The sequence below is a fragment of the Mytilus edulis genome, chromosome 11 (genome assembly GCF_963676685.1).
Source record: "Mytilus edulis chromosome 11, xbMytEdul2.2, whole genome shotgun sequence".
In the NCBI taxonomy this organism is placed as follows: Eukaryota; Metazoa; Mollusca; class Bivalvia; order Mytilida; family Mytilidae; genus Mytilus; species Mytilus edulis.
This window is the reverse complement of record NC_092354.1, coordinates 23,427,896-23,455,717: the sequence shown is the minus strand read 5'-3', so window position 1 is coordinate 23,455,717 and position 27,822 is coordinate 23,427,896. Positions and strand designations below refer to the sequence as shown.

The 27,822-nt window shown below is 33.0% G+C and overlaps 1 protein-coding gene across 1 annotated transcript; it reads left to right on the top strand.

The window, feature by feature from the left end:
* The first annotated feature begins 203 nt into the window (after positions 1-203).
* Positions 204-27,822, top strand: LOC139494091 (uncharacterized). Its single transcript, XM_071282265.1, has 6 exons — positions 204-279; positions 3,644-3,834; positions 24,844-24,901; positions 25,263-25,381; positions 25,651-25,738; positions 27,011-27,822. Exons 1-6 carry the CDS (start codon positions 204-206, stop codon positions 27,820-27,822), a joined length of 1,344 nt encoding a protein of 447 aa, XP_071138366.1.

The window sequence follows — 27,822 nt, the reverse complement described above, 5'->3', positions numbered from 1 at the left end:
AGGTCGATTTTATCTTTTCACCTTGGTATTTTCCGGCGATTTCAATAATTTTATTTTTCACAGTTAAAAAATTAGACAAATAAAAATAGTCTTTCAGTTTCTATTTTAAATTGAATAATTCAGTTGAAATATCTAATTATAACTCCGAACATGTGTTTTGGAAGTAACGTAATAATCATATCCAATGTAAACAATAACACAAAATGGCTGACTCGGTCGTCTGTCGCGACACACGGGGGAGGTTTTCAAAGATACTACAAGAAACAAGTGAACCTGAAGGTACAGAAAACATTGGAATTGACCACAGTTTGCTGCCCGGCATTGACAAACTGTTGGGGAGTACAACGATAAATACAAGCACCTCTTGGCATTCGGATAGAAGATTGGTCGGTCATCATAAATTTGTTCGAAATGTTATAACGGCCCTCTTATATTAAGCCATCAGACTATAAAAGGAGATATAAAATGTGGACTGGGTGGCTATCTATATATCCAGTGCACATCGTGCCTGGAATTGAACAGGATTCCATATGGATTAACCCACAAAGAAAAAACTAAAAATAAAAAAAGCAAATTTTTTTTAAAATTATTTTGTTTAAGGTAATACATGTAAAGTCCCTTTTGAAAGAACGATTAGTTAATTAAATAGGTTTTTAAAATTACATACTACTTAAACCCCTTATTTGGCATGTGAGGACAAAACAAGGGGGGTCACTGTAACCCAGCTCTGTTGTTAACCTGAAATATTTTGAGGATTTTTAATTCATATAAAGAACTCTTAGACCCCCCTACTCACAATCCTTTAAAAATGTAAATTATTTTGCTTGTTGTTTATTGGCTAATTGTGGGCCGAATACCTTAATGCCCCTATTCCTTTATAAAAATGACCACATGATTGATATTCATGTCGACACTGAAATGTTTAAACCATTTAAATGGGAAAACCAACGGTCTAATCTATATAAAAAAACGAGAAACACGTACTGTGAAAGTACTTTAATAAATTACTTAATCAAACGACAACTACTATACATCAGATTCCTGACTTAGGACATGTGCAAACATTTGCAGCGGGATTAAACGTTTTAATGGATCCAAACCTTCTCCCTTTTTCATAAAAACACACGATAAAATATCAATTGGCAGACTTAACTCAATAAAAAAACGTAAATTAATACACACTGAACGAATAAATTTGATCTGCGATATCTGAATGCAACTGCATCGTTAATAAAATATTAGAGACAAACATGCAAGGCCAAAAAGCAAACAAACAAGTCCAAACAAAGCCATGGCAAGACACCACTCAGAAATAATTAACCCTTCGAAAATATTGATCAATATTCACTTAAGAAAGAAACCGGTTTTAAAAACAATACAGGTAAATCTTGAAGTTTATACAAATGTAGTAAGAATAAGTAAAAATTTGAAGATATTCCAAATAATCAAAGCTGGTATATAGACAAGATCCATATAAATATAAAATAACAAAAAAAGCATTATGAACAGTATAAACAGGTTAAGTTTATTAATATATGAATAATCATAATTTGTAAATAAAATTTTAAACAGACATCCTCATCTGACATTAAAATGTTATTTTCATTTCTCCTTTTTTGCATATAATTATATAGCTGAGCTTTATTGCCATTTTCTTTTGACATAATTTAGTGAACTGCTTTTGCAGTCTTTTTTGGGCGAAATAAAGCGAATTGCTTTGGCAGTCCTTATTTCAGACTTTTTTGGGCAAAATAAAGTGAACTGCAATTGTAGTCCTTTTTAAGTTTTTACGCTGAATATGGGTAACTGCTTTATACTATATATATTATATTATATACAACTCGTCTAAACATCAACCCAACAATGTTAGATCTGTAAATTTGCTTTCGAAAATTTTTGGTTCTTTCCTCGCCGGGATTCGAACCCATGCTACTGTGATATCGTGACACCAAACCAAATGAATTCTTTATTTGCACAACCAACAAAAAACAATTTTGGCTATGGCAAATACATAGACAAAACAAACATAATGTAAACCGGACAATATCATAATAGGTGTGATGAAAAAAAGCTATGGGTTTCCTTTCTTCAGGTCTAATGACTATTTCTTACATCATTTGGTGTTGATTGATTTTGTATAAGCACAAAATAGAAACCACTAAAATACAACACAACATACAATACTATAGACTAAGGCCAAGTCACTTCAAACTCTCGGGTTAACTTGATTGACGTGATAAACTAACTATAGATAAAGGCAGCAGTAGTATACCGCTGTTCAGAACTCGCAAATCTATGAACAAAAACAAAATCGGGATAACAAACTAAAACTGAGGGAAACGCATTAAATAGAAAAAAACAACGACTCAACATTAAAATGTAACACACACAGAAACGGGCTAAACAATAGACAAAATCCGATGAGAATAACAAATATAACATCAAAACCAAATACATGAATTTGGAATAGAAAAGTACAGTGACACGTCGTATAGTAAAGGGAATTCACACTCAAATAAAGGATACAATAAACAACACAACGTTTAAATGTAACACACACATAAACGAACAATAATATAACAATGGCCATATTCCTGACTGGGTTCAGGATATTTTTAAAGAAAAATATGGTGGTTTGAACCTGGTTTTATGGCATGCCAATCCTCGCACTTTAATGGCAATGTTAAATATAACATGAAAATGACAACATAATATAACAGAACTAAAATACACATAAATAGGAGAACATATATATATATATTATATAGGTTACCTGCGCTCGCAGATGTGAAAGTGAACGGAATACTCCGGTATGAGTAAAGATAACCCTGGTGAACAAGTTAGTGGTCGGTTATGTATTATTTGATGAAGACAAAGATAATACACTTAAAACCCTGTTTGTAACAAACAAAAACAAAAGCATGATTGAAATTATGTTCCTTTTGATCCTGACAAGACGACCAATACTGCCTCGAATCCAATGATATACATAGAAAGTCCTCCCAATATAGATAATGCATTAAATGTGACACTTCATAAAACTACTGAATAAAAGTAAAAGTTCTGCCTTTGAATCATTACTTTCCATATATTTCTTTCTCATCTCAACTGAGCGTGATCATTTTGTTACGGTCCTATATACAAGATTAGTGGTAAAAGTTGCAATGTATCTGATGCCTAAATCTCAATCTTTTTGTTTTGTCATCTTTGCAGTAAATAATACTTGTAATTGATTTAGAATGATTATCTTCCCAAATGTTTGCGAGAACAAAGAAACCGTACAAGCTTTCCCATGATTTTCTTCAGAATAATTATCTTTTCAAATGCTTGTTCCCCCGAGGGTGACTGGGGAATAGAAATATGGTCACTTGGTCTTCTTCCGACAGGCAGTAAAACGCTTGCCGAAGTGGGGCGCCCGTTTGGCTGTGCGGGATGTATCAAGTTCGCAGCCATGTCTGGTCAGATTGGGGACGTTAAATCCGATGCCTCGTGTAAGGAGAAAAACGAACCATGTGTACTCGGAAAAAAGTTCATACCTGCAGTTTAGTTTCTATGATCTATGTATTTTTTCAAAGTCCTTTCCTTTTGCTGGTGATCATAATAAATGGAAACAAAATGCTTATAGAAACATATTTTATTTCAGAGTATGTTACAAGAGAAGAATTCAAGGAGTTACATAAAGAGTACAAAAGTTTCAGGGAACGCATCATCATACTTGAAGAATCTCCAGAACATACAGCTGAACACGTAGCTGAAGTAGAGTCATTGTCACGACACACAACATCCACTGATCACTTATTTACCGAGAAATCTTACAATCAGTTGGAGGACTCAGTGTGTCATTCTGACAGCCTCTTTGCTTGTGTACATTATTTATTACTACAACTGTTTACAATTGATTACATACTAACCACAGTGTAAGTGGCCAGGCTTCAAATAGCAAATGTATGGCCAAACAAAAATTTGATGCCAGACTTAATGACACCTTGGTGTCAATACTTCTAAAAATATACCAAAAAGCAACTCAATTTGAAATAACAAAGAGAGTGCAAGCTGTTTAAAAAAAGTACTTGCTAAAAAAGAAAAAGTTACAGAAATAAAAAAATTATTTTGTTTATACAATTTTTTTTCATCTGTTCTTTAAGGTCTCTGAGACAACTGTATTTTGACTGTTAGAATCATGATGTTTCAGATTTATCAATGCTATAACCAATTGAGATAGTGACAGACTAGCCAGTTCCTCTTGAGTGACGATGGCCTGGTTAAACCAATATTTTCCACTTCTGAGTATGATCAAAGACTAGAGGGCTCAGAGTATACATAATATGCCCCAGTAAGGTGACATATTAACATTGTCCCGATTTTTATTATGCCGATTTGTTGATGGATATTAAGCATACATCTAAGACAATCGGAAAGAAAACATGGTTAACAAAATTGTTAAATGGCCTACCATGATTAAACTGAGATGACTGACATGATGGTTTGACAATGTTAAATAGGCCAAACATGGTTAACCATGCGTTTGACAAAAATGTTAAGTCAGCCAACCATTGTTTAATTGAGATGATTCGGACCATAGCTTAACAAAATTGTTAACTGGCCGACCATGGTTTGCCCATCGATAACCATGGTTGTGAACATGGTTGACCATGTTTCTTACCATGGTTATTGATTGATTGATTGATTCATGGTTGATTAACGTCCAGTGGCAAATATATCATGCATATTCAGGACGAGAACAAGTTCACAATAAATACAATAGGTAGGTTGTTACAATAAAGGCCATCTGGGATGATGGTCGGGGAAATTTGAACTGCCACCGGAAAAAGAGGGTTTATTAGATAGGGACAGAAATTTTGCCTTGCATCAGGCCACCTACGGACCCTTCAAAGAGTTGTTGCAAGGGTTCTTAACGTGCAAAGAGCGTGGCACTCTCTTTACACGAGGCATCAGATTTAACGTCCTCCCTCTGACCGGACGTGCCTGCGAACTTGTTACATCCCGCACAGTCAAACGGAGCACTTTCTTTACACGAGGCATCGGATTTAACGTCCTCCTTCTGATCGGACGTGACTGCGAACTTGATACATCCCGCACAGCCAAACGGACGCCCTACTTCTGCAAGCGTTTTACTGCCGTTCGGGAGAAGACCAAGTGACCATATTTCTATACCCCAGTCACCCTTGGGGTTACCATGGTTATTGATGAGTCAACCATGGTCATCAAAACAATGTAGTACCATGGTTAGAACTTTCACATTGACAGGGGTTTGAGGATTAAACAACTTTTAGTGGTAAGATAGCATTCTAGCAAGGTTAGAAGCATATTTAGCGGTATCAAGTACAAATTGACAATACCAATATGGACCTTTTCAAGTGCAAAATTTAAAAAAAAATCTTTTCTAAAACACAATTTATACCTTTGTCTAAAACGGCAAATATAATTATACATTTTGTTAAAAAAGATAAATCTTTCTACATACTGGACAATTTGACAGTCTTTCTTAGCATAAGCTGCACACACCTAAATGGCGGCAATCAATAAGCACACAGTTTGCTTCCTTGTCCATACAAACAACACACTACGAAAAATGTTAAAAACAGTCCATTTGTAGGAGTTACTTTATTACCGTTTTGTATAATTTTAATTTTTTTTTTACAGTAGGTGTTAATGCTTATCTGTTATTGACTTGCTTGAAATTACTTTTTTTTTATTGTTAAGTTTATAAATATAGAATGTCCTTTTGCAGATATTTGGGACAGATCCACTTGCAATTAAATTGATGAAGAATACATCATAGAAAAACGTCAAATTTGGCCACAAGTTCACGATATTAGTGTGTTAGTGACCTGTCGTTTTGTTAGACATTAAGGTGTACCAACACTTGACCGTAGACTCCGCCATGTGTTCATGGACTAACCACTATATAGTTATGTATTGGAATGTTAGTCGGCCCATGATCAACTAAAAATGACCAAATTGTGTCAGTTAAAACATTTTTTTTCTGAATAGCAAAGATAAAATAGTACTAATAATAGGTTAGAACTCTGTCCATCTTTCAGTATGGCAAATCAGTTTCTTTCATGCTTGACGATATTGATTAAATACAAATGACAAATTCTAGACCAAATTCGAATTTTCATTTTTTTTAGTGTTGACATGTTCTACAACCGTTATAATAGTCAAGGATATGAATTCAACAACTAAACAGGAAATTGACATTTTAACACGAAGGGAAAGTACTTATTACCAAAAATGATATTGCTAACTGCTTAAATGATCATTTTAGCACAGTAGGTGAGAAGCTTATTTCAAATCCTCACCAAAGTTTTAAATCTGAGAAAATTAATAACTATGTCAATTCAAAAATAAATGATGATACTAAATTCTCATTATATACTGTCACAAATGACGAGGTTCTACAAGGTCTCAAAAATCTAGACACAACTAAATCAACTGGAACTGCTGGAGTTGAACCAAGAATTTTAAAACTATCAAGGTCGATTGTAGCAAGCCCCTTTGCTCACATAATAAACCTTAGTTTATGTACAGGATTATTTCCTAACATATTAAAATCTGCTAAAGTTGCTCCCATATTTAAAGGAGGGGATAAAACAGACCCAAACAATTATCGACCCATATCGATTTTACCAACTGTGTCCAAGTTATTTGAAAAGACTGTCTTTAAACAACTATATCTATTCTTAACCACACACAAAATATTAATACAACAGAGCAGTCTGGATTTAGAGAAAAACATTCATGCCATACAGCACTCATTAAAATAATTGATAAATGGTTAGAAGAATTAGACAATGGAAATTTTACCGCCATTCTCTTTTTAGACTTTAAGAAGGCTTTTGATACGGTAAATCACAATATACTTTTATCAAAACTCAAATTATACAAATGTGATGAGCACTCTGTAAAATGGTTTTCATCGTACCTCTATCAGAGAATGCAAAAAGTTAAGTTAGGAACCACTGAATCAGAATATCAAACTGTGACTTTTGGAGCTCCTCAAGGTTCTATTCTTGGACCTTTATTGTTCCTCATTTATATAAATGACTTACCATTAACCTTAGAATATACAGACTCTGATCTATATGCTGATGATACAACTTAACATTTGTCATCTAAATCTATTGTAAATTTAAATATGTGTTTGAATAAAGACTTAGACAATGTAATTACATGGTGTAAAGAAAATGATATGACGATAAATAGCAAGAAATCAAAATGTATGCTTGTTGGATCATACTGAAAACTGGTAAACTGTAATGAATGTTTATGTATTTTATCACAAGATAATATCGCTTTAGATAATGTTGAAGTTGAAAAACTTCTCGGAATTCATATTGATAAAAACCCATCATGGTCAATTCAAATTGATAAAATATGCGAAACTATTTCAACCAGAATATATTTGTTAAAAAGGTTGAAACGTTATTTACCATTAAAGGGTCTTAATCTTTTTTACAATAGCTATATATTACCCATTATTGACTACTGTTGTACAGTATGGGGTCTTACCACACACATTAATCTGGAGAGGATACATAAGCTCCAAAAACGTGCTGCAAGATTAGTTTTATCTGTTTCTTTTGATTTTCCATCAACAGTAATGTTTAAAAAACTTGCATGGATGACTATATTTACAAGGATACACTATTTTCAAGCTGTGTTGATGTTTAAGTGTATAAATGGTCTAGCACCTGACTATCTATCTATTAAATTTACTGCATGTGCTGATCTTTATAATTATTGTCTGAGATCGACAACATCAGGTCTTCTTCATGTACCAAGACCTAATTCTGATTTTTTTAAAAGAACATTTAAATATTCTGGTCTTATTACCTGGAATAATTTACCAAATAATATTAAAGAAATAGATAATTTAGATACATTTAAGACCAACTGTTCAAACTATTTTCTAACTGAGCAGAATAAAGATGCACGAAACTAATGCATAATTTTTCTTCTACTGAATTCATATATGTGCTTATTCAATATCTAAGCTGCTATATTTAACTGTATTATGTATTTTATTTTGTATGTATTTTTGTCCGTTTTCTATTTGTATTAATACTTTTTGAAGGCCTCATGGAAGATTAACATGTAATTGTTAAATACGTTACCTTCGTTAAATAAAGAATTTTATTATTATTATTATTATGAAAGATGGTTTGATATTTGGTATACTATTTCTCGCTACAATGAAGACCTGTTGGTGACCTTCTGCTGTTGTTTTTTATTTGGTCGGGTTGTTGTCTCTTTGACACATTCCCCATTTCCATTCTCAATTTTACTTTTACCACAAAACTTCATTTCATGTTCAAATTTTTCTGGTATAATGTTTTCTTACTGATTTATAGTCTTAGAGAAATTTCATACTATTGATAATTTCAAAAAGCCCCTTTTTTGTCATGATGGAAGCTATTGAATTGATATTGTTATTAAATTTTAACACGACTAAGGTCTAGAGCGTAGGGTACACTGTATGTGTATGCAAAAGCGCAGAATACTCGATATTATCAATAGGGGTTATGTCCACTCTTGTTAAAATGAAGTCCATAGAATGGTTGCAATATAATTATTTTCATAAAAAGCTGACAAGACGGATAAACATTAAAGGAATACTTATAATTTGTACATTATAGGTTGTGTGATATGCACATAGTAATTACCACTAAATATACTTATTTGTTTTAAATTTTAGTTATCTATTATAGTTTCTTGTTGTGTCGTTATTTCCTTTTATGAATTTTCTTTGGTTTATTGATTCAATTCATGATATGAATTATGTATTTTCTTATAGATTTTTAAAAGAATAATCTGGTGTCCCGTTTCTAAATTCGATCGATATAGAATTCTACCATAAATGTCATTTCTTGTGTTTATTTCCAGCCTGTTATCTACATCACAAACAGCACCTTTTAGAGGAGATGATTGATTGATTGATTGTTGGTTGCTAAACGTCAAGTGGCAAATATTTCATGCATATTCAGGACGAGAACAAGTTCACAATAAATACAATAGGTAGGTTGATACAATAAAGGCCATCTGGGATGATGGTCGGAGAAATTGGGACTGCCACAGGAAAAGGAGGGTATGTTGGATAGGGACAGAAATTTTGCCTTACAACAGGCCACCTACGGACCCCTCAAAGAGTTGTTGCAAGGGTTCTTAACGTGCAATGAGCGTGGCACTCTCTTTACACGAGACATCGGATTTAACGTCCCCCTTCTGACCGGACGTGATTGCGAACTTGGTACATCCCGCACAGCCAAACGGACGCCCCACTTCGGCAAGCGTTTTACTGCCGGTCGGGAGAAGACCAAGTGACCATGGGTGTCTAATGCTTTAAATAGTAATAAAATCAACGGTACCAATTTTGTTGCACCAGATGCGCATTTCGACAATACATGTCTCTTCAGTGATGCTCGTGGCCAAAATATTTGAAATCCAAAGCATATATAAAAGATGAAGAGCTATAATCCAAAAGGTCCAAAAAGTATAGCCAAATTCGTGAAAGGAATCAGAGCTTTGCATGAGGGAGATACATTTCTGAATTTATAATAATTTCTAATATTTTGTAACAGCTAATTTTAATAACACAAAAAATCCGTATTTTCATGCCAGTACCGAATGCTGGCTACTGGGCTGGTGATACCCTCGGGGACTTAAAGTCCACCAGCAGAGGCATCGACCCAGTGGTAGTAATAAAATCAACGGTACCAATTTTGTAAAGCTGTTTCGAAATCTTGTGCACTGAAGGCATCCAAATCTAACCTTCAACGCGATCCTCTTTTTAGGGGACAAAAAATACTGTCCGAATAACTGTTCTGTAATTCTGGCAAGGTTTCGTTAAAAAATCAACTTTCTAAAGTCTGCATCTCAAACAGAGCTATCATTGTCGCCTATGGGCAAATTGTTTATTTCAATCTATAGATGGTATACAATGAGTTTTTATAACATGTTCTCACACTTACATTCTTTTTTGTCAGGGAAGACAATATGCATGTACCAAATTCATGAAGAGCTATTGCCACACAAAGGACCCCGTTTTACATAAAAAAAAAGCTGTACATCAGGCGTTCATTTTTAAATGTGACCATTGTGGAAAAGCTCACGCAATCTTAGAAGTGCACACACTGGGAAATTGTACAGGTGCTGAATGTGTAAGAAGACATGTTTACTTCAGGTCGAACTTTACCAGACATTTGAAACTAAAACATGATGATTCAGTTGAATAATTAAAAATGTTTGTTACATTTCTGGTATTAAAAAAAAAAGAAAATTAAAGAATATTTAGAAGAAGAAAAAAATAGTTTTTATCTGTTAAGAGCAAAGCAAGTACACCAGATGGTGTATCAACAATGAAAGATAGCAATCTAAATACAATAGAAGAAATCATTCAAATAAATTTGCAAAATGCCGAGCAATCAATAAAACTCTCGCAATACTTTTTAAAACATTTACAACTGGCTACATGCGGATTTTTACGGCCAATAACTCAATCTCAGATAGTTAGAAAAAAACCTGTTTTACCCTGGAGGATTAGTACCATGTAATGCTATTACTAAAAGCACGTTGTACAACGAAGACCAAGTTCAGGCTGAAATGAAGATTATTTGTGAATTGGGACTAGGTGAAACCAAATATGAAAAACCACAGGGCTGAGGTCGTTTAATGTTTTAACAAAATTCCCAAGAAATTGGCGTACATTTTGATTATTATGAAGATGCTATAAACAACAATGAAAATATCACACCACTGAAAAAGCTGAAAACAACAAATAACAACGCAAGAATTTCTATTTAGACTGATTGTTATTTTGATTGATTATAATTTTGTTTGAATTCGTTAAGGTTAAGACACTTCCAAGAATTTACTTACTTTTTTGGTACATTTCTACCCTCGTATACATGTATATCAGTATTGTTCGGCAAGACATACCACTTGTAATATTATACTTTATGTTGATCGTCAGTATTGTTTCAGTACTGATTGTGTACTGAAAGTATACCTATTATATTAATACTATTATTGAGTGGATATTTTCATTCACTGTTTTGAAATAAACTTACTTTTTCAGTGCGCACCTAACCCCAAGGGTGATTGGGGTATAGAAATATGGTCACTTGGTCTTCTCCCGACCTGCAGTAAAACGCTTGCCGAAAAGGGGCGTCCGTTTGGCTGTGCGGGATGTATCAAGTTCGCAGTCACGTCCGGTCAGATTGATTGATTGATTGATTGTTGGTTGCTTTACGCCGCATTAGCACCAAAAAGGCTATATCGCGGCGAGAGCTAATTCGAATATTTTTACAATTTAAAGCATATTTTTAAAATAAGACAAAAAGTCCTTCAATATACTAAAATTCTTGACCAAAGCAAATTGAGTATATATAAATAAAAATCAAATTTCATCAATAAAGTCTTCAAATTTAAAGTGTCTTTCATGAATATGCAACAATAAACACGCAAATGTCATACAAATAAATATCTGGCTGCAACAATCAACACGCAAAATGACTAACACAAAATTGTGTAACTGGCACTGGAAACTTGTAAACGGTAAACTTGTAAGTCATTATATCAAACTTGTAAACGGTTAATTTGTTAAACGTAATATAAAAAATAACAAAAAAAAAAAAAAAAGTACAGTTAAATGAATCCCCGGTCCTCCTCAATTTTCTTTTTAAGCAGTTTTCTTTCCTCTTCGGCCTTTCTTTTCTCCCTCTCAAATATTGCTTTTCCTTCTCATGCTGTTCCCTTACGATAGGGGAGTGTGCCGTAATCGCTCTTATATTTCTAATTATTCACTTCAATCTTTTCTATGTTGTTCCCATACAGGCCTTTATTTTGTATTTTCGAAATTCCTTATTTCCATTTACTTCTCCTCCATATCCATTACGAACTCGTCAGCCATTCTGCAAAATAGGTAAATATTAACAAAAAGAACTCAAAATTTAACAGAATATAATTCATCATGTTCAAATGTATGTCTGGAGACCTAGCACTTACCACTGATTTCTGAGATGACCGCTCTGTACTTGATGCCTTGGTATTTGTCTTCTACGTATTCCCCTTCACTGTATAGGTTAATTTCTTTACTTGGAGAAAAACAGCAGACAATTCAATGAAAAAATCTGACCATTGAATCAGTGCGTATAACTTATGTTTTTGTTCCGACATCCTCAGTACGTAAAAGGTTGTTCAATTTTAAATTGCAATATGTGCAGCTTCCGACGATAACCAATCAAATCTGTTCTTTCGATACTGAAAATTCCGAATCGTCCAATCATTTGCTTAGTATTTAGGTGTAAACAGTTATCAAAGGTACAAGGATTATAATTTAGTACGCCAGACGCGCGTTTCGTCTATATAAGACTCATCAGTGACGCTCATATCAAAATATTCATACACAATGATATGCACACATAAATACATACATGTGTATACATATACATAACTTTGATCACATATACATTCATGTGTACACAAATATATACATGTATATGGTCATCTTCAAGAATTTTAAGTATAAATATATGTACATATGTACACATGTTAACGCATACACATACATATATATATGCTCTTAATAAATTCTTTCAATACGTACACACATACAAATGTTTTTACATATACACAAATGTGTACATACAAACAAATAGGTAAACACATACAAAATAGTTGTTCATGCATATACACACAAATGTGTATACATACAAAACATAAGCACATATGTGTATACACATACCAAGTTATTTACACGTTCACACTTGTGTATGCACATACTCAAAGGAACACAACCAAATATGTATGCACATACAGAAACCTATACAAATGTGCGTACACATATTCGTACGAGTGCTTTTTATGCCCCACCTACGATAGTAGAGGGGCACTAGGTTTTTTGGTCTGCCTCCGTTCGTCCCGCTTCAGGTTAAAGTTTTTGGTCAAGGTAGTTTTTGATGAAGCTGCAGTCCTATCAACTTCAAACTTAGTACACTTGTTGCTTATGATACGATCTTTCTAATTGTAAAGCCATATTAGGCTTTTGACTCCAATTTCACGGTCAAGTTGAAGAAACTTAGTACACATGTCCCCTATGGTATGATCTTTTTAATTGAAATGCCAAATTAGATTTTTTACCAAATGTCACGGTCCATTGAACATGCAAAATGATAGTGCGAGTGGGGCATCCGTGTACTTTGGACACATTCTTGTTTTATGAAGGTAAAAATACACTGCTTGACGGAAATGGAGAAAAACTGAGGTAAGTTGACAGGCTATAACCAGACAACTATATTGTGCCGAATATAAAACTGACAATGGACTTCATAAACAACAATGGTACAGCATGAAGTGAGGATTGCTTTAAATAATATCGGTGAAACACATTTTAATATTTCTTCCTTTATTATGCGGATATTTCAGCTAAAGTATCATCAGAGATATGAAAATATATTAAAAAAAAAATTAAATAAACTGAAAAATATAAATTTGAATAAAGTTGTAGTTTGTTATTGTTATCTGATCCAACTGTAAGTATAGATAAGAAAATGATCTAGATCAAATGACCGATTTAAGGTAACATCAAATAAAATTATCCTAAAAAATGTAAAAATCACATTAAAATGTGGAAAATTATCAATGCACTGATGGCAGGTTTGGTAAGCATTCTTTACAAATATCTGTAAAATATGGTCAATTTCTAAAAATATCAACATAGTTGTCAACTTTACAGTCAAATGTATAATAAAACATATTAAGCTGTGCTTTGTTATTGATTATATCTGATGCAACTGTAAGTACATATCAGGGCCCGGTTGTTCAAAAGGCCGGATAAAGTTACCCACTGGAAAAGCTTGTCTACTGGATAAATATTTATCCAGTGCAATACTATCCAGTGGTTAAATCCTGTTGTTCAAAAATTCTAAACATACAAGCAAATGACCAATCACAGAAAAAAAACAGGTATGGGAAGACATTGCCAAGCAATTGAATTCCAGGGGTGGGGTCCAGAGAACTGCCAACCAAATCAAGGAAAAGTGGCGGAAGTCGTGTGGAGCAGCAAGGGAAGAGGCAACAAAGGACAAAGCCCATGCAAGGACGACTAATTTAGTACGCCAGACGCGCGTTTCTTTTGTTTGATTTTAACTGGGTGACCGACTGTATAATATATCCTTTCATTATAAGGTTAGTTGTCTTTCCTTGTGAAATATGCAATGTGCTCTTGTAAATCATAAAATGGAGGCATGGAAAAGTTTCTAGTGTTTCATATAAAGTACAAAATGTATCGTAAAATTTCTCCTCACAAGTATCTAAATTTGACTTCAAATTTACTATGTCATATATTCTTAATAATGACATACCTTGTAAGTTGTATTTAGGACAAGGTTTCATGGAGGAATTTGGGTTTGAAGTAAAAAACAATTGTGTGCTTGATGACATCATCAGTTTCTGTAATTTTCATGGAATTCTTGTGACCATTTACACTTGCTTATGAATATATGTAAGTATTACTAGTACAATGTATATTTATTTCAACAGTGTCTCATTGGTTTAGTTGTAAATAAAATGGTCAATACTGATGATGAAAAACAAACTAAAAAATACAATTTCTTCGTTAGGCTAATACAAATAATGTACTTCCTCAGAAATTGTAGTTATTTTAAATATGTTACATCAGGATGTTGTTATGTAATTGGATACCTAAGTGCATTTATCATGCTTTTATATAAAATAAGGTAAACTAACTGAACTACCCTCCTCATGAATAATAGATAATAATATCTTTGAGGGGGGAGGGGGCAAACTAGATGCATCTTCTTGGGCTAACACCCTTTTGGTGACACCATGTACACTACATAGTACATACAGAGTTACCCAAGATTTTTATGTTTTGAACAGTATAAAAGTCCTGATATTATGGGGTTTAAAAGTGACTAATTCACTAAGAGGTTACTCAACCATATGGCCAGTTTGCAGGGCTCACTTTGACCTGCAGACAAAAATGGATGTTATACATCTACTTCTATTTTTTATATGTATCTTTTTGTGTATTATATTACTTATAAATTTGCATATAGGTATCATAGTAGCTGTGTTTATGAGAAGGACCAGCAAAATGATGACAAGATCGGATGGCTATTTTCAATAAATGTACATATTTATTTGTTTCCAAAATATAATGATAGTCATTGGTTTAATACTAATTCTTATCTGTTGAATACATTTGCTTTAACACTTTCACCACTAATTTTCAAAGGTAGAAATACCTTCAATTATATATAGTGGAAATATGACAAAAGCCTTTCATTAGCCCTTCACATCAAAATTTTGAAATTACTCTTCCGTTTTAGATTTTGTAAGTAGATATTAACCAAACAATATTAGACAAGTGACCCAAGAAATATAGATGGAAAGGACATAAACATAATCAGTTCTAAACATACAAGCACAATGACCAATCACAGAAAAAAAACAGGTATGGGAAGACATTGCCAAGCAATTGAATTCCAGGGGTGGGGTCCAGAAAACTGCCAACCAAATCAAGGAAAAGTGGCGGAAGTCGTGTGGAGCTGCAAGGGAAGAGGCAACAAAGGACAAAGCCCATGCATGTTTTAGATTTTGTAAGTAGATATTAACCAAACAATCTTAGACAAGTGACCCAAGAAATATAGATTATTATTTTATATGATGAATTAGATATTAACCAAACAATCTTAGACAAGTGACCCCAGAAATGTAGATTATTATTTTATATGATGAATTAGATATTAACCAAACAATATTAGACAAGTAACCATTATTATTTTATATGATGAATTAGATATTAACCTCACAATCTTAGACAAGTAACCCAAGAAATATAGATTTTATATTTATATATAAATTTAACAGAATATATTCATATTTACAGTTTTATAGTAAACTTAGAAGATGTCTGTCCATTCCCTGGGGACACGAGTCAGTGGAAAAACATAGGAATTAGTAGTTATTGTTGTTAAAAAAAGTTGATATTTTGTTTTGATAGAATTTGCATGTTACAACTTACAGGGAAAGAAATTTATAAGAATTGCAATTATTGTTAGAACACTAAAATCAAAATGGTGGAAACCATTTCCAGAATGATATCATAATATTTGAACATTCAAAAGAATTCCAGGAAGAAAAATAAAATTGTTTGTCAATGGCCCCCCATAGAAATGAGCCTCAGTGCTTATTTCTGTCCTTGTATGATCATTTTTGTCTTACTTTACAAGACACAAGAATCTTATCCAGTTGTACAGTTAACTTTTTTGTATTAAGGATGTACTTAGGTGATCTAAGGTAAAATTGAATAAATCAAGAATTCAAAATTGATACGTTAAGCTGGAAGAGAAAGCCAACCATTATAGGTCAAGTATGCTCTTCAACACGGAGCTTGGTTCACTTCAAACAGCAAGCTTAAAATAGACCAAGCAAGACTGCTATTATAATCGGGGTCTGATTTGGTTTTTGAAGACAAAGTGAGGAAATGTAGAGAGCGTATGGAACAGAAGAAGACGCAACATGCTTGAGACTTTTTTTTTCGATCCAGAAAATTTCATATGATACCAGAAAATTGTCATTTGACGCTGGAGAAAAGATGATATTTCCAGTCGTTGTGAGAACATCTTGTCATTCCAAAATTTTGCAAATGTATTTTTCTAACTGTAAAGATCTGAACTTTAAACCACTTGGAAAGAGCTCACTATTCATAATTCTTACAGCTTTGTATGATGTAAATTATTTGAATACTGAAGAATTGTTTTTTCTGCTGTCAGTTTGATCCACTTGAGCATGCTGAACGAGTGAAGTTCTTAATATCCACAGTTGAATGTGAAACAATTAGTCTTTAAATAACGGAATTTAAAGTTTACAAATGATATTGATAAATCCATTTCTTTTTTTAACATCTGGCTGAATCATATTGACAAAAGTGTCTAAATATGTTAAGCCCTTTTGTGTTATTCTCTTTGACATCCTACTGTGAGGTTATGGCTATAAAGTTTTCTGTAGCAGTGCTGCACAATGCACTCGGGAATGACACAGAGTTCAACAATATATTTGCTTTTTTATAATAATAACGAGATATGAAAAGTGGATGTAAGCAAGCAAAGGCAACCGCATTACCCCAACAATGAGAAATAATAATGTATAGTCATCAAGCCGGACATAAAAAAAGGTTCGCAAATCAATAGAAATTTGTTTCGGCTTAATCTATAACAAATTAATTTAAGTAAAATCATACATGACAGAAAAAACAAACGAACTACATGCTCACATTTTTAACAGGCACATTACGAATATTGCAGGGTTTAACATTTTGTAGGTACTCAACCTCCTACACCACCATTGCTTCATTAATTAGAAAGATACAGAAGAGAAAAAATAATAATATATTCATAACGAATATGTTAAGGTATTTATATATCACAAACAGAAACCAAATACTATGGATTCATTTATTTTCGTGGATAGAGGAAAACTTGCATATTCGTGGATATTTAAATTCGTGCTTCTGACAAAGTTCACATGCATTCCTTTAGAACATTTGAAATTCGTTAAACATTTAAATTCGTTGTTTCCTCGTACCCACGAAATCCGGTATCCAACGAATATTAATGAATCCACAGAAGACAGAATCAATAAAGGCAACAGTAGTATACCGCTGTTCAAAACTCATGAATCAATGGACAAAAAACTAATTCGGGAATACACACTAATAGTTATCAAAAGTACCAGGATTATAATTTTAAACGCCAGACGCGCGTTTCGTCTACATAAGACTCATCAGTGACGCTCAGATCAAAATAGTTAAAAGGCAAAACTAAACCTGAGGGAAACCGCATTAAATATAAGAGAACAACACTTGTATTCATCATCTACATAATTAATCCTTTGTTGATGAACGTCCAGTGGCAAATATTTCATGCTAATTCAGGACGAGAACATGTTCACAATAGGTAGGTCTTGTCATAATAGAGACCATAATGGATGATAGTCGGAGAAATCCAGACTGACACTGGAAAATGAGGGTATATTGGATAGGGACCGCCATTTTGCCTTACAACAGGCCACCTGTGACAACAACCCGACCGAAGAGAAGACAATAGCAAAAGGTCACCAACAAGTCTTCAATGCAGCGACATTTAACAACAAACAAACAAACACTGTGTAGGATTATGAAAGTCTTTTGATTTGACGGTTAAACTTATATAATTCATTGATACTAAATAAAACATATTAGAAACATTAAGTACGATGTACGATGTAGACTGGTATTTTCTAATAGGAAAGAAGTACATGGTCAAATAATTTATATTGTAGATGGTTAAAGAATACAAGTGTCCTTTGTGTGGGAAGTGTCACCTTAAAGATAGACGTCCTATTAAGTCTGCACCTTTAAAGAAATATGTATCATCAATAGTAGGACGTAATATAGAAAATGATGAAGTTATCTTTAGAAAATGTAGAACTTTGTTTACCAAATCGGCTAAGACAAACGTACAGACGAACAACAATCATTCTGAATTTGTGGTAGAAAATCAACCAATAATCGATATCCAAACAGTCCATACATTAGGCAGATATATTCTTTCTTAACAAGTATTAAATTCATATTTTGAATGTTTAATAGACTATCAAATGTGTATGCAGTTTTTAGATTATTGGAACTACAAATATACTGTTTTATCGCCTCTTAGTGCGAATGAGGTGATCATCTGTCACCAATCGATCAAACCAACATACATATGCGTATAATATAAATTATTCTGTTCTCAATCCGATTCACATATTTGGCCCGATTTTGTCCAGTGGCTTCCTTACTGTAGAGGATGAGTACAAAATGATCGAATGACTCCGGAAAAACAGATTTACAAAAATAAATCATCAAAAACCACATTCTGGAGAAATGGCAAAATTGTGTTTAGGTGATGTGTTTGTAGATCTTACTTAACTGAACATTCTTGCTACTTACAATTAACTCTATCTATAATGAACTTGGCCCATTAGTTACAGAGGAAAATATTTTGTTAAAATTTACACGATTTATGAAACTTGTAAACTAGAGACTCTAAAGAGCCTCTGTCGCTCACATTGGTCTATGTGAATATTAAACAAAGTACACAGATGAATTCATGACAAAACTGTGTTTTGGTGATGGTAATGTGTTTGTAGATCTTATCTTACTTTGTTTACAATTCTTGCGGCTTACAATTATCTCTATCTATAACAGTAGTTTCTGTGGAAAATGTTAGTGAAAATCTACAAAATTTATGAAAATTGTTTAAAATTTACCATTATGGACATGATGACTTATTTTTAGGTCTTACTTTGCTGTACATTATTGCTGTTTACAGTTTATCTCTGTCTATAATAATATTCAAGATAATAACCAAAAGCAGCAAAATTTCCTTAAATCTACCAATTAAGGAGCAGCAACCTAACAACCTAAGCAATTACACGAGCCACTGCTTTGAAGGCATCAAAATCCAACTTCAAGCTTTCTCATCTGAAACTGTCTATTGAGAGAATGGGTCTAGAAGGATTAAAAGCATTATTGTCTGAAAAAACTGACAGAGGAAATGTATTTACAAGTTCTCTCTTTCCAAGTCTCCTTGGCTGATTTATTTATTCTAGAGAATTTTGCCCTGCTTATTTCAGCAAATCTAGTGGATGATTTGAGGAATGGAAGTTTAACCAAAAGTTTTTTTTCAATTTACTAGCTGTCTGTCAATTATCTGTCCTAAAAATAAAGCTAATTTTCATATTTTTCTTAAATTGTTAAATTCATGTCAGGTGTGTGACAGATTACATCTGAATGGTTAATACTTGAAACATCTTTAAATATACCATTTTAAATCAACAAAATTGTTCTATTTTGTACAAAATTGATTTCCGCACTTTCCTATATGATGTTATAGTTGTACACACTTATTTCCTTTGATAAATTTGCATTACTGTGCACAAAAAATGGAAAAATGACTAATTAAAACTAATTGTGCCAAAACAATCATGATAAATAACACATTAAATGATACGAGTATTACTTGGGTTTAACACTTCTAACACAAAGAAACTTGTAAAACTTGCTCTTGTGAAATAATGAATTGACAGAAAATGCCTTAAAAAACGTCACACTCCTGACATATATATTGCATTCCCACATCTATGATATAAACATAATACAGTTGCAGTATTTTTTTTCCTTCTCTTTGGAAGAGGAAAAAAATGGCTGAGTAGCAAAGGATGGTGACCTATAATATAGACCTTTGTTTCAAAGAGTCAAGTTGGAAAAAAATACGGTTTTACCATATCTTCTGGTAAATACACTTCAATGTTTATTTGTATGCCCCGCCTTCAGGTCGTTCTAGAAAACACAAGTCGTTATAGAAAATGCTTCACATTTTAATAATAATGGTTTTATGACTTCAGACTTTATGTCCTGTCAAATTACAAAATAAGCATTTATTAAATATACACAACTTGTAAAAGTGAACTATGAAATTACGAAGAAAAAATAACTATTCCTAGACATATGCGTCAATGTGAATGCTGCAATATTGGTTGTGTTGCGCTACATGGAACTGACATATAATTTGCAAGATACATATCAAAGTATACAAAAGATGGAGCTTACGACATTACATTTTTTTTCTGTTATTACCACAGGTTCTCTATATATATTTATATTTACCATAACGCATAAACGTCAATTATATCATAATTGAAAAATGTAATTATACATTTCAGACAAGAGTAAGGCGACGCGCAATGTTGATTACTAGTTCAACAATTTCAGATGGTGACAAAGAAAAGCTGTTCACTAATTTGACAAATAATATATCTTTATTGCAAAATTACACCCACGAGGGTCAAGCAATACAATGATTCGAAACAATAATGTTATACTATTCAATGCAATACAATGAAATATAATGTAATACAATGAAATACAAAATAATACAATACAATATATGGAATAATAGAACATTAGAGTTCAATTATAAATGTATGTAAAAAAAAACACCACCATAACCTTGCCTGACACGGGTCTGTCTCCCTCAGTTCTAATTACTGTTTAATGAAGACTCCCATATAACAAACAAGTTCAGGGATGGGGGTTAGAATGTGTTTAAGTTTATTGAATGCATCAAAATGCTAAAATAATAGTACATAGTATTTTAGATAAGCAAAAAGGTTAGAACGCAAAGATATGTTAATGTCACAATACAAAAAGAAATGATATTCATCATCTAGGACTTCACATATGACTATATGTCATCGAAGGAGAGCAAGGACGTCAGTTGTGTCGATTCTGGTGACGAATCAGTTTGTTAAAAGGAAACTTATGTGGAGGTCCGATTATATGACAAATTGGTTTCAACAATTGGATAAGAGGAGTTCCGGATACACATAGTAGTAATAAGGGATGTATAGCTCTAAGACCAATAGCTGCAACAAAAGGGGTTATTACAGAGAAACCATCAAGGTCACCATCCTTTGCTACTCAGCCATTTAAAGTCTTTAATTTGTTAACTTGTTCCATTTTTTTATATTCATTTCTTGTGTTGAATCTGTTATAAAAGTGGACCAAGTATAAACTCCTTGTGAATCAAGGTGTTTACTTAATGTATAACTTTCTTTTAGTAATCGGTTTATTCAATAGTTAAGATTATTACTCTTTAGGAAATATATGGTGTTTAAGTTAGAAACTGAGGAATACAGATAAATCCGACAACTTGACAGATTGCAGGATTTTAAAATTGAGAAGGAAAATTTGTTGTTTCAAACCGACTGATATTCTATCTCATATTTTTGTACTCATTTTTGTGATTTCGGATTAACTGGGAAGAATTTGAATCTCCCTTCAAATGAACTTTTGACTGGATATTGCCGTATACAGAACAAAAGATTGGTACACAATCAACGAAACAAAGTATATATTGAAATGTGTTTCCTTTATTCCGTTTAATCATTTGTTGTTTGACTTTTGTAAATATAGCTGTGATATGAATATCATTAACATTATAGATAAAGGATACTTCAGTATGCAACACTAGAGTGCATTTCTGCAAGTGAAGGTAATTAGAAATAACATAAAAAAAACACCCAAAAAATCTTGCTTTAGAGAATAGACACAAGCATATACAAAATCTTTTTATTTGCTTACTATGTAGAGTCAAGTAGGAAATAATATGGTTTTTCCATATCTTCTGGTATATACACTTCAATGTTTATTTTTATGCCCCGCCTTCAGGTCGTTCCAGTAAACACAAGTCGTTGTATAAAATGCTTCACATTTTAATAATAATGGTTTTATGACTTCAGACTTTATGTTATGTCCTGTCAAATTACAAAATATGCATTTGTTAAATATACACAACTTGTAAAAATAAACTATGGAATTACGAAGAAAAAAATTATTCCTAGACATATGCGTCAATTATATCATAATTGAACAAGAGGCTGTCACAACGACAGCAAACCGGATTTATTAACATTTATTTGTGTCCTGGCAATATCACAAGAACCATTCCTGAAGAATGGTGTAATTGAAAATCGTCAATATCAAATTTGACCTCCATTTTGATTTTCAGTATCCACATATTAAAATGTGAAAAGCTTAGATTGAAGCAGATAGAAACAAAGAAAGAAACAAATCTCAGGAATAGACGATTCAATCAATTAAGAAAACAAAAAACAAGAATTAATAACAACAATTTGAAGATAAAAACTTTCTACACGAGACAAGACATATCAAGAATAATGCCGCAAATAGGTATGCAACCAAAGAATTATTATCACTATTTCTATTTTGACAGGATTTTTATCAATCATCGTTTCAATTTTATGTAGGGAGAGAGGTGTTTTTTTTTTGTCATGTTCAATAATCCCAACCTTCCTTTTGTGATCATAAATCTATTTACTTAAACTAAAGTTTTTTGTACGAAAACCCTTATGGCCCCTAATCCCTAAACTTTTGGAACCAAAACACCTTAAATCTTCCTTTTATGGTCATACACATTGTGTTTAAATTGCAGAGATTTCTAATTTGTCTTCGGACGACGCCGCCAACGTGGTACCAATATACGACCAAAAATGTTTGTCGTCGTATAAAAAGGTATTGTGGATTTGTAATCACATAAGCAACACGATGGGTGCCGCATGTGGAGCAGGATCTGCTTACCCTTCCGGAGCACCTGAAATCACCCCTAGTTTTTGGTGGGGTTCGTGTTGTTTATTCTTTAGTTTTCTATGTTGTGTCATGTGTACTATTGTTTTTCTGTTTGTCTTTTCCATTTTTAGCCATGGCGTTGTCAGTTTGTTTTAAATTTACGAGTTTGACTGTCCCTTTGGTATCTTTCGTCCCTCTTTTCTAATTACTTTGTCTAAAGTTAGAATGCGAAAACCAAATGTCTTCGGACGACGACGCCAACGTGATACCAATATACGACCAAAAATGTTTGTCGTCGTATAAAAAGGTATTGTGCCCCCTCCCAGCTTATTGGGGTAAATATCTCGCAATTGATACGATATTCCCGTGCTTGCATTTCCTATCATGATTTTCTTGATAGAGGGTTACTGCTCACAAGGAAGCTATTAAACCAAGAGTTCCAAATGGTGAAGTTGAAATCATCACTTCGTAAATTTTACGGACGCCATCACGAGTTGGTTGACCGTTATGGAATAACTGTTTCTCAAATGATATCGGATATGTTCCTTACGTCGTAACTACAATCCCCTTCCCTTTCATGAATTTGACCTACCGAATTACGACTTTTTACCGGATTTGTAATCACATAAGCAACACGACGGGTGCCGCATGTGGAGCAGGATCTGCTTACCCTTCCGGAGCACATGAGATCACCCCTAGTTTTTGGTGGGGTTCGTGTTGTTTATTCTTTAGTTTTCTATGTTGTGTCATGTGTACTATTGTTTTTCTGTTTGTCATTTTCATTTTTTGCCATGGCGTTGTCAGTTTGTTTTAGATTTACGAGTTTGACTGTCCCTTTGGTATCTTTCGTCCCTCTTTTATTCCAGTATTGATGTATATAATTGAATGCGTCTCCAAACAAGAGCAATATTAAACTTGTTATTAAAATTAAAATTCTGATAATAGACTCGTTTGAACGTTGAGGGCAGAATTTTTCAAAAACATTGATGTATGCCAACAACATAAATAAAGTTTCAAAATTGTATAAAAAGTAAGGTGCCAATATGTAAGTCTCTGGTTGGACAAAAATAATAAAGTCTATGTGTAAAATGTCTAATGATATTAGAATTGTATGTTCAACCACTGCATTCGGAATGGGTATTGATGTGTTAGCATGTCATAGCATCATACTATATGGATCACCGAGAAGTAGACTTGATTCAGTTCAGGAAATAGGTACAGACATTGAAAATATTGAAACTGCCATCTGATTTCAGAATTGTCTGTTATTTTTTATTCCTTTGTGGATATTAATAATTAATTTATTCGTTTAATTAGTAGCAAATATATGTTAACTGCTATTTCAGTAATCCCTTTCTTTTCCCTTACAACAATAGGACTGTGCACTTTGATCGTTTGAGAAGCGCTCTCTTTTTCTTCCTTATACATTGTTTGATGGCCGTGGATGGGGGAGTTCCTCTGATTTCTGGCTTATAATAAAAAACATTATTTTTCTATTTTAATTTTATTTGCCATAATATATTCTTTAAATTTTGCTGACCTGTATAAGTAACACAGAAAAACACAGAAATAGATTTAGTCCGTAAGCCCATAACACAAATTATAACATGTTTTTATACTAGCATTGTGGACAACCACAAGCTGCACCTGTAACATCAGCCTTGTCACAGCTGACAAAAGGTAATACAAAACACCATAAAATCGTTCTCTTTTATAAGCAACTGGTTATATTACTTTACAAAAATGTTTGTTAAAATACATGTTATCAATTTAAAAAAAATATATAAGCTATTTTAAGAACAATAATAACACTTGCCTACCCTTGTAGTCTGGACTTAAGATTCACAACCACTAATCTTTTCTCAAATTCTATACTGATTGCCTTCAATTGTACAAAACATGGTGTGAAAGTTTTTTTTTCAATTTTGGGCTACTTCTCGTTGGCGTAGTTGAATAAACATGTATCACCATTTTTGATTGGCAGTATTATTTGCTACTATTTAGTGTTTAAAACATATGATCTAACATATATTCATTTTAGGAGATGTTCAGTACCAGATCAACTCACTGGCTCAGTTAACTGAAAGCTGTTTGGATGGAGAGACGATAGGACAAACGTTTTTCAACAAAATGACAGGTGGAAAGATTCAGAAAGAGGCGGTAGTTGAAAACACCAAGTAGGTTCTTCGTGTTTATTTTGTTACATGAAACGTAAGGTACATATTAACACTTATACGAAAAAAACAGTTGATAGGAAAACAAGACAAACCTTCATTAGTGAGTGTGCCATATATTCATAAAAAGTCTAGCATATTTGCTAAATACACATCTATTCAGTATTCATAACTGTTACAAATGCCTTCAGACTGTTCACGAAATGGAAAACATCACTTCTGAAATGATTACTCAACTAAAACAATGTTTTAAAGAGCAATCCACCACAGGAGCCTGAGGTGGCCAAAGATACACCAAAGAGTAGTAAAAAGAGGGGGATCACTCAAGTGGTCGGTGCAAAAAGTAAAATCACAATAATACTGAACTCAGAGGAAACTCAATTTGGAAAGTCCATATTCACATGGCAAAATCAAAAAACAAAACGCATCAAAAACGAATGGACAAGAACTGTCATATTCCTGACTTGGTACAGGCATTTTCAAATGTAGAAAATGGTGGATTAAACCTGGTTCTATAGCGCTAACCCTCTCACTTTAATAACAGTCTCATCAAATTCCGCTACATATACATGATGCGTTAAATAAACAGTCACAATTAATAAAATAGTCAAAATATGGGTACATCAGTCATCATCGTATAACAATTTTAAAAGGAACAATTTAACAGGACACAAAAACATCTACTATCTACGAACACATGGATTGATTTGAGTGTCTGACGTCAGAAAAATTATATACGTCACATAAATTTGTCGTTCAATGTGCATACAAACAATTTTAAAATTTACATAGACAATGTACGCATACAGGTGTAGCAGACAGAGTTATTAGTTAATTTTTAGCTCCCTTTGGTAAAACTCTAAATTTCATATTTGATGTATTTCATTGTTAATTAATTTACATGAAGCTTATTAAGGATATATTTGTTAAATTACATAGCTTTTGCTATTTTAATTCATTGGTTAAAGATATTTATTTATATTGTAAAGTTTAATATTTGCATCGTTGCAAATTCTTTGGTTACCTTCTGTGAGAAATTTATATATTTTATATAAGTAGTTTTAGATTCTTATGTTGAATATTCTGAGGACTGACATTCAGTCCAACCAAGGAAAGCCAGGCTTTCCAACCATCGTTTAGGTTAGTGCATTTGCTACATGCCTCCTTAGTACGGGTTAATTTGAAGTCATTGAATGCTCCATTTCTATTCACCTTTGGCACTACATGAGAAAAGTTGTACTTTGATGAATAAATTATATATTGTTTTCAGTTTTTGGTTTTCATTTACTTAGATATATTATAGCGCATCACTTTCGGCATCAGTCGTTTTCCGCACACATCAGTTTACAAACTAGAATTAGCTGTGGTCCGCATCCCCGAATCTTAGGCAGAATTGTTCCTGCTACATTTGGTAGTGCGGGTGGGGTGCGGAGTTATAAAGCAACTTTTTCTGGTTTGTAACTGATCAAAATTATATATAAGAAATGGAGCAGACATTTGAGTCAGTTATTGGTGCTACTTAATATGTCAGTCCTAACTCAGAGCAGTTTTGAATAGTTATTTCTGGGGTATTTTATTTCCATAGTTTGGTTCATTTTTTTAAATGTTTATTCAGTTATGATTAGGTTTGAAGAAAAACCTTGTTTGTTTGATGGTATCAGCATTGATATTACAGATTATTTTGTTCATTTTGAGACAGTTTCTCTTTGGAATCAGTGGAATGAATTTGAGATGGCATGTCAGTTAATAATGAATTTGAGAGGCGATGCTCAATCTATCTTACGTTTCTTAAAAAGGCCACAGTTGTATGATTATGACTGCTTGAAAAATGTTCTCATTCAGAGGTTCAATCCTAAGGAGAGGGTGGCATATTTCAAATTTCAACTGCGAGTTTGCAGTTTAAAGGAAAATGAAACAATTTCTGAATTTGGTCAGCGTTTTAAGATACTAGCTCATAAGGCTTATCCTGATAATTTTTCCGATTTGGATTCGTATTTTACTGACTTATTTACATCATGTTTGAATATTGAGATGGCTAAATTTGTCACTTTTAAGCATCCTCATAGTTTAGATGAGGCTTTATCACTTGCCATTGAATATGAAGCTGTTCATTTTTCTGGTGATTCAGAGATTATTGATGAGACAGAAAGTTTAGATTGTTGTAAAACAGTTCATAGCAGTTTTGAAATTTTAATTAATATATTGAGGAGGAGATTGAGATCACGAAGGAAACGTAAACCCAAAAGATGTTTTAAATGTCACCAGTCAGGTCATGTCAGGTCTAAGTGTCCAAATATGTCTATCAAAGTTCATGCTAGAGATAAAAGGTCTGCAGATAGTCAAGTAAAGCTCTCAGAAAAAGGCGGGATGTCGAAGAACGATTTAAATCACAATTTTTGCAGTTCAGATTGTGTTACCTTGGTTTAA

Bases quoted from the DNA above. Each gene is read 5' to 3' on its own strand.
- LOC139494091 (XM_071282265.1), top strand. From the start codon at position 204: ATGGCTGACTCGGTCGTCTGTCGCGACACACGGGGGAGGTTTTCAAAG. The intron at 24,902-25,262 runs GTAATACAAAAC...TATTCATTTTAG, and splicing joins CTTGTCACAGCTGACAAAAG to GAGATGTTCAGTACCAGATC. The intron at 25,739-27,010 runs GTAAAATCACAA...ATGTTTATTCAG, and splicing joins TCAAGTGGTCGGTGCAAAAA to TTATGATTAGGTTTGAAGAA.